The sequence below is a fragment of the Condylura cristata genome, unplaced genomic scaffold, assembly GCF_000260355.1.
Source record: "Condylura cristata isolate star-nosed mole 26May11 unplaced genomic scaffold, ConCri1.0 scaffold00022, whole genome shotgun sequence".
Classification (NCBI taxonomy): Eukaryota; Metazoa; Chordata; class Mammalia; order Eulipotyphla; family Talpidae; genus Condylura; species Condylura cristata.
The window spans coordinates 25,224,750-25,232,800 of NW_004567123.1; the positions used below are offsets into that span (position 1 = coordinate 25,224,750).

The 8,051-nt window shown below is 55.2% G+C and overlaps 1 protein-coding gene across 1 annotated transcript; it reads right to left on the minus strand.

Moving 5' to 3' along the window:
• Nucleotides 1–6,098: 6,098 nt before the first annotated feature.
• On the minus strand, nucleotides 6,099–8,045 carry MAFB (v-maf avian musculoaponeurotic fibrosarcoma oncogene homolog B). Its single transcript, XM_004687384.2, has one exon. It carries the CDS (start codon nucleotides 7,982–7,984, stop codon nucleotides 7,013–7,015), a length of 972 nt encoding a protein of 323 aa, XP_004687441.1. The 5' UTR covers nucleotides 7,985–8,045; the 3' UTR covers nucleotides 6,099–7,012.
• Between the last annotated feature and the right edge of the window lie 6 nt (nucleotides 8,046–8,051).

The window sequence follows — 8,051 nt, forward strand, 5'->3', positions numbered from 1 at the left end:
CCCCACACCCCCACACCCTTGTATACCCCCTCCCCCACCTCCCTTTTGCCCAGGGTTTCCAAGGCTTTCAGGTAAAGGATATTGGACTCCTGGGGTTTGGTGACAAGTCACAAAGTTTGGCCTCCTCTAGATGGCGAGTCACAACCTAAACCTTCCACTGAGTGACACCAAGCAAGAGGTGACGCCTCTGGGCCTATTGTCCCAGCACTGAGCTCTACAGGGAGCAGTAGCCCACACCTCAGAGTTTAGCGACTATCTAATGACACCGACCTGGTGGCGCAGCCACACCGTGAAGGCTCTGTGGCCTGCTCGTCCCCTTGTCAGTGGACAGAGACATGTGTAGCAGCTCCGGCTTCCAGAACACAAAGGAGGGCAGATGCCCAGGTTGGGAAGTGCAGCCCTTCACCAGGGTCTCAGGATAGGCCCAGCTGCACCCTCCATTAGACCAAGTCAGTCCAGAACAAAGCAAACACCTTCCAGATGAGTCCAGGTGGAACCGGGCTGCACCCACAGCCTCCAGACTGCACTGATGCTGGGACTCAGTCCCCTCTGACAGCAAAGGGGGTCACCCAGCCTCAGAAAGCCCACAGCCTGGATGCAGGGCCAAGGCAGTGAGTGAGCGTGGCAGATCAGAAGACAAGACAGAGAAGGCAGAGAAAGGCAGAAGACGCAGAGAAGGCAGAGAAAGCGATAGTGAGCCCAGGGCAGCCTCAGTCCCTGACTCCCATGGAGTCACAGGCCAGGCTCAGTGCCTGCCTGACCCCTCCAATTCTTTGCGCCCCCCACCTCACCCCATCCCTTTCCCAGAAGAAGAGCAAGCCCTGGTAAAATGCACAGGACTCCCCCAAAGAGAAAATACAGCATAAACATCGGATCTCTGTGCTTCAGATAGGTCCGTTCTCCTACTGAAACTGGCTTCTTCCAGAAAGTATCAGGCCTTGTCCTGCTGCCACCAGCCCAAGGAGGACATCACCCCTTTTTAGTACTAGTAAAAAGGACTGTGTAATGAATGGGTACTACTTTGCATGAAAGTAACTTTGCATGTGAAGAATGCAAAGAAGGGGCTAAAGCTGAGTTTTGCTTCTGAACAAATTCTTATTATTAATTTAGGTGGTTTTCCCTACTGGAGCAGCAACCGATCTCAGATATGTAATTTCTTCCTAGTGAGAATAGTGAGTACCAATTTTTCTTATCTAAATGTATCTTTTCATTTAGACAAAGGTGTTAGGAAGCCACGTAAGGCAAGGGAAATGCGTGTAGAACAGGGAGCAGGTGGACAGGGTGCTGAGGATGGCCTGGAGCCACCAGCAGGCTTTCAGGGTGTGGAGAATATGTGCTCCTCTGGGTCTGGACACCTGCTGCCAGGAGCAGGAACTGTAAAAAGGATGAACCTTCTCCAACAGGGACCTAATTCGAGGGACCAGGAAAGCACCATCCCGAGAAGCCATGAGGTGGCTGTCCTCGAGGCCCTGGACACAGGACTCGCCCTTCTCTACAAGGTGACATATTTCCTGAGAGCACTGTGCTGAGCACAAGCACTGGAGCAGCTTTTTAAACAGTGACTGCTTTCAGGAGGGCTGCACTAGACAAGACCCTGTCTACAGATGCATTGGCGAGCTTTTATATTGGTGGGGGGATGTGGAGGCAGAGCGGGCTGCTAATCAGCCTTCCTTATATAACAAATGCAAACACTACTATCTCTCAGATGAGAAGCCAGGTCTTCAGACTGCCTGCTGCAGAGGGGAAGGTTAAGAAAGAAGCGAGTTCTGGGTCTTCCTTTCTGGAAACAGAAGATCCCTGAATGCAGGTTTTGCATCTGAAAGCCTGCAAAGGAAAAACTGCACTCTCTAAATCCAGCTTTTTCCTGGAGCCCGGAGAGGAAGAACTTGCGGAGTAGGGATGGGTGGGCGAGGGGGAGAAGGGTCGCCTGAAGTTGCAGAAGCTGCAGAAGCTGTGGTAGGAGGTCACAGAATAAACCAAATGCCCTTCCAGAGGTGTCTGGTGTGGGACCCGGCTGCTCCCACTGCACGCAGGAACCAACCTCCACGCTGCCTTGAAGGTGGGAGCTGGCCCCTCTGACAGCAAGGGGGGGTTGTCCAGCCTCAGCAAGCCCCACACCCGGGACTGAAGGGAGTTTGGTTGTGCCTGAAAGAGGAATTTCAGTCGAGTTTCCCCGCAGATTCCTCTCAGCAAGAAAGGAAATCTTCCTGCATTTCCTCCACCAGAGACCTGGCTCCCAGGCAATCCCAGCCAGCCTGCCACCAGCAGAAAGATGGAGCGGAAAGGCTGGATCTCTGGAAGCAAGAGCCCAGAGCAGGGACCCTCTGGACAGCCCTGAATTGGGCTTGGCTCCCAAGGGTAGACCCTCCTGTCCATCTCTGCAGGTCCCCCCACACACAATTAAGACACCTCCAGATCCTCCTTCTCTGCCAAGCTGCACACAGGGATAATGACAATGGGGAAAAGAAAAGAAAAAAGTGGGGGAGGGGGCGGGAGGAAAGAGAAAGTTTTCTGAAACTGAAGATTTTATGAAAGAGGGCTAAGAAAAAGGGAAATGGCACAGAAAGGAGGGGTGGCCACAGGAGAGGGGTGCTGATGCCGCCACCCCTGGGTGCCATTCAGAGCACCCAGAAGCCTCGCTGGAGGTGGTGGCAACAAAATCATCGGCCAGCACGGCCTCCCGCACTCCCGAGATCCAGGTCGAAAGAGCCGGGCTTTGCCAGGACGCGCGCCCAGCCGGGTTGCGCGACTAGGAGCGGTCACCCCCGGCCTGAGTGTCTCCTGAGTGTCTCCCGGGTGCACCCAGGTCTCCGTGCCCGTTCTCAAGTGCAGGGGCCAGCCTGTCTTTGCGGGACCAGTGCAGGGGAGGGAAACGCCAGGCTCAGGGAAGGTGCGTCCTCCCTTCGGGTTCGTGGAAGATCGCGAGGAGCCGCGAGCCCTGGCTGGAAGCCTGGAAAGAGAAAAGGAAGAAGGCGCAAGGAGCAGGACGAGTCCGAGAGCCTTCGGACCCTAATCTTGTGGGCGGCTGAGGCGGCCGGCGGGTCGGGGCGGCTGGCTGCGGGCGGGCGAAGACGTGGCCTGGGCTTGCCTGCTACAGGGGCCGCCCTGGAGACTCCGAGGTCGGCCTCCTCCAGCACAGCGCAAGCCGAGCCGGGGTTGGCTGGTTAGTGCTCAAAGGGTGGGTGGGTGGGTACAGAGGTGTCTGCAAGGGCATCAATGTGGGTTCAGGGTGTGGGTAGCTATGTGTCAGTGTGTCTCTACAGTTGAAGTACAGGGGTCTGAGGCTGTCAGCATCTCGGAGGAGCAACCAGTAGCAATGAACCGGCCAGAGTCTCCTTGTCATTCTGAGTCAGCTTGATGGGGTCTGTCTCTGTGATGATTTTGGGGGTGGGGGGAGTAAGAAAATCAGTGCTTTGAAGTTTGCAGCCCTCCCCCGTGAGCAAGGTTTTCTGGCAGAGTCCAGGTGACTAGAGGTGGGGACGTCAGTCTGCTTGGGATGATTTCAGAGGGAGTCAAACCTCAGCCACTCGGACTCTCTGTCTCCTAAATCACACAGCAGGCTTTTTTCCAGAGTGCCATCTGACCGCTTTCTCCCCAGGAGGACACAGTTTGCACATGCAATCACCCACCTAACCATAATACCCGTTGCCCCTCCATCCACCAGCACACAGACTGTTATCCACAGCCCTGCTCTCAGCCCTCACCAGCCCCCCAGATCACTGTCTAAGCCTTCCCTGCCATAAACCCCTTTGGGCTGGTGAAAGAAACTGGGCCTAGGACCTTAAACAGAAAAATCTCCAACCTTTCCTACTAAATGACACCAAAATGTTATTAAATATAAATGGTGCTAATATTATTTGCCGCCTTACTTTTTAGACCCCCCCCCCAACATATTGGCCAGACACCACCACCCCAGCATCCAGAATCCAAAGCCAAAATCAATTCCATAATAGTTTCCTTCTCCTTCCTTCTCCCAGGCGTTTCCCGCTCTAGTTTCTGGCTAGAGTTCTGCCAATTAGGTCTCCTGCACTTTCCTATGAAATTCCATGTTAGAAACCCCAGGACAGAAAACCCCAAGGATAGGAGGCCTTGGTTTTAGTCTCACTGACTGCAGGTATTAGATCTGGGGAAACCAGAAGTCCCTTGGAATCGGCTATTGTCGAAGGTTCATAACTTTTCTTGGACTTAGGAGAGGGGGTGTCCCAGCTCTGACTCTTAGAGGGGTCTGAGGCCAACTCTAAGTGAGACACAGGGTTTCAAGGAAGGTTACACAGGCTTGGAGAGACTTAGGTGGGCTCTTGCAAGAGACTGGGAAAGAAAAGGTTCTGGGCGATGTCCTAGGTGAGCACCTCCAGGCGGGAGCTGGAGCCGCTGTGGCAGACCAAAGTCCCCAACCCCCTATAACCCCAACTGGGGAGCCACTGAAATCCGTGCCTGCTGCATGCAGTGTCTTTCCTTGGGACTGAGGACTCCTGACCCAAGTGGCAGGCATGCCCTGGACACAGCACCCCCAGGAAACAAGTCTGCACTTTCCCGTCAGAGAGAGTCTGGTGCTGGATTCCTCCGGCTTCTGCAAACCCTGGGGGGAGAGGGCTGGGCCTCCACTCAGAGCTGGCTCCCCAGCTCTGGGCAGCTCCAGAGAATGGAGGGCATTGCAGCCCAGGTGGGAGGGCAAGGAGCGGGTTGTTGAGTCCATTTCCCCATCAGGCTCTGGCCATCACGACTGCAGAGCTGAGCGTAGAGAGCAGGCCAGTGCTGACACCCCAGCCCGAAAGCCCCTGTACCCCTCTGTGCTCACAACCGGATCTTGGCCGGCCGTACCTGCAGTGAGAAGCAGAAAACACATTTGAGGTTCACATACACAAACACTCACACACTCCAGGGAGAGATGTGCTTGTATTTAGTACACCTGCCTTCTTGGGGGGGGGGGGGAGGGGGTGACAGTGCTGGAAAATTGAAGCTACTCTTGAAGAGGTGGAAGGAGAGTCACAGTCAGGTGAGCGCAGATTTCTCTAAATAAACACCATTTCCATGGTTTTAATAAGCAAAATAGGAAACCATTTTAATAACCAAAAAACAGAAACCAGTCTGAATAAAACTACAATAGACTAGGTTTTAATATTTTCATATCATAAGCAGGGTTTGAAATTGATCCCTTATTTTACATGAAATAAAAACAATTTCTGTTGCAGCAATTTGATTTCAACACAGTTGAATCCGTAAAAACCGAAGCTCGTTTCTGATGCAGGACGAATATCCACAATATTTAAAACTGCAAGCACCATGCGGTTCATACAATCTTGTTATTACTGTTAATTTATCAACTAATACAAACTCAAAAATGCATCTGGCCAGCAGCGCCAGCAATTTCAAAGGGGAACTAAAAAATACGCTTTTGTTTTGGTATTTTTGTCAGTGCAACTTAAATCCTTTTACTGACCTGCAGGGGGAAAAAAGGTAATAATAAAGAAAAACACCCAGGTTTCCCTATAACTATTATACAACTGAAGGGGGAAGGACACCACCAATAACTCCCCGCTATCTCAAGAGCAGGGAATAAACACACTTAACTTGCTGGTCTGAAGAACACACTTGAAAGTTGCAAAATTACTTGCCAGTGTTCAGGTGTAGGATTCATTCTGAGGACGGTGGTTGGTTCATCACAAGTTCAGGTCACCGCTGGGAAGTGCCGGCACTGGCCAGGCTGAAGCTGCTCAACTGAAGAGTGATGACCAAGGCGTGCCCCAGCAAATAGTGACCACTTGAACACTGTGAACAGACCCTGGGAGGATTCTGGTTGCAATAAAAAGCACACAGATCTGTTTTCCTTTCCATCTTGGTGTGGGTGTTAATTTAGCCGAAATACTAAAAAGGGCTGGGAGGACCCTCCTCGGCTTGGGGGTGCAAAGGTCCGCAGCTGCCCTGCCCTGGTCCTCCGGAACTGGGACCGCAGTCCTCTTTCAACAAGGACATATTTTAAAACTCGAGTGGGAGGCGAGAGAAGAACAAGTGGGGGCCAGGTGGAAAAACGTGCAACTTCCAAGGGTGTCCCTAGACAAAGTTGTTTTCTGATGCAAAATGCCTGGAACTTTTTCTTCACTTACAAAAAATAAATGTTTGCCATCATCATAAACCCAAACAAAGACGCTCAGCTTGCTGCCACGTTCTCTAAGCGGTTTGGCGGGGCGGGTATTTACAAGCCGACAGCCGGGGTGGAAACCCGGCCAGCAGCCGCGGGAGTTTCCAAACTGCGATCCCTTCTCACTCAAAGAAATACGGGGGTTATGATCCATGATCAACAACATGCTAAAGTTAAACAAGAAAATGGTACAAAATAGAAATTATTACCATACATGTCCAGCATGCAGGATTAATATTTTTAATGCAGATTTTCGTAGTTTTTCTATATAATCGAGCAGGCAATAAAATTGATGAGATTTGCGCGCGGAACGTCCTAACTGAGGCTCGAGTCTCCGGGCTGAGAGCCAGTGTTCTCCGGGCCCTGGACAGACAGACCCATCTGTCCTTCCTTCCTTCGCTCAGTCTCTCCTCGCGCCCTCCGGGACGCCAGGGTCCCTCTCCTCTCCTCTCCTCGCTGCTCTCTTCCTGGGCTGCACCGCGCTCCGGACGGCGAGGCAGCGGCCCCGGCTTAACACGCAAAGTTCAGAAAGCCAGGAGTCTCCAGACGGCCTTGGCGACTCCTCGGGACTATGCCTTGCCGCCCTCCAGCCTGGAGAAAAGTTGCTCCGGGACTTCCCACCCCCCTCATCTCGCTCTGGCTCTGCTCAAGTCTCGGAGGCGGCCCTGGCGCGCGCCTCTCTCGCCTCGGCCAAGGTCCCCAGCCTGCCCGCGCGCCCTCCCGTCGCCCGCGTCCCGCGCGCCGTTCCTCCCTCTCCCTCAAGTCAAACAGGTCAAGGCTAGGGCCGTGGCAGGGGCAGGGTCCAGGGCAGTCCAGGACTGGGGACAGGGAGTCCGGGCTAGGGCAAGGGTGGGGGCCAGGACCGGCCGCGACTCACAGAAAGAACTCAGGAGAGGAGGGGCTGTCGCTGGTGGAGCCCGCCTCCCTGAAGCCGGAGTTGGCGAGTTTCTCGCACTTGACCTTGTAGGCGTCTCTTTCGCGGGCCAGCCGGGACACCTCCTGCTTAAGCTGCTCCACCTGCTGAATGAGCTGCGTCTTCTCGTTCTCCAGGTGGTGTTTCTGCTGGACGCGTTTATACCTGCACGACTGGGCGTAGCCCCGGTTCTTCAGGGTCCGCCGCTTCTGCTTCAGGCGGATCACCTCGTCCTTGGTGAAGCCCCGCAGGTGACGGTTCAGCTCGCGCACCGACATGGACACGAGCTGGTCGTCGGAGAAGCGGTCCTCTACGCTGCCGCTGCCGCCTGCCGCCGTCGCCGCGGCCGCCGCGTGGGGCCCAGGCCCCGGGTGGCTGGTGGGCAGCTGCTGCGCAGGGCTGGCCGCGCTGGACGGCGGAGGCGACGCTTGGTGATGGTGGTGATGGTGCGGGTGCGCGTGCGGGCCCAGCTCTTCGTGGGTCACACCGGCGCCTGGGTACGCATGGTGGGGGTGTGGGTGGTGGTGGTGGTGGTGGTGGTGCGCGCCGCGGAAGCCGTCGAAGCTCTGCAAGGGCTGTGGCACCGGGTGCGAGCCGATGAGCGCTTCCACCGCGTCCTCAGGCGTCAGGTTGAGCGCTTCGGGGTTCATCTGCTGGTAGTTGCTCGCCATCCAGTACAGGTCCTCGAGGTGGGTCTTCTGTTCGGTGGGACTGAAGCTGGGAGATGAGGGCACCGAACTACACGGCGTGCTGAGTGGTGTGGACGACACTGAGCCCGCTGGCTGCAGGCGCGTGCAGGGCCGACCCGGACGCTCCGCGCGTCCCAGCGGCTCCTTCTTTACGTCGAACTTGAGCAGGTCGAAGTCGTTGACATACTCCATGGCCAGCGGGCTGGTGGGCAGCTCCGGCCCCATGCTCAGCTCCGCGGCCATCGCTGACGCGAGGCGCAGTCGCCGCTGCCGCCCGAGAAACTTTGCGGCCGGCCGGGGCGCGCCGAGC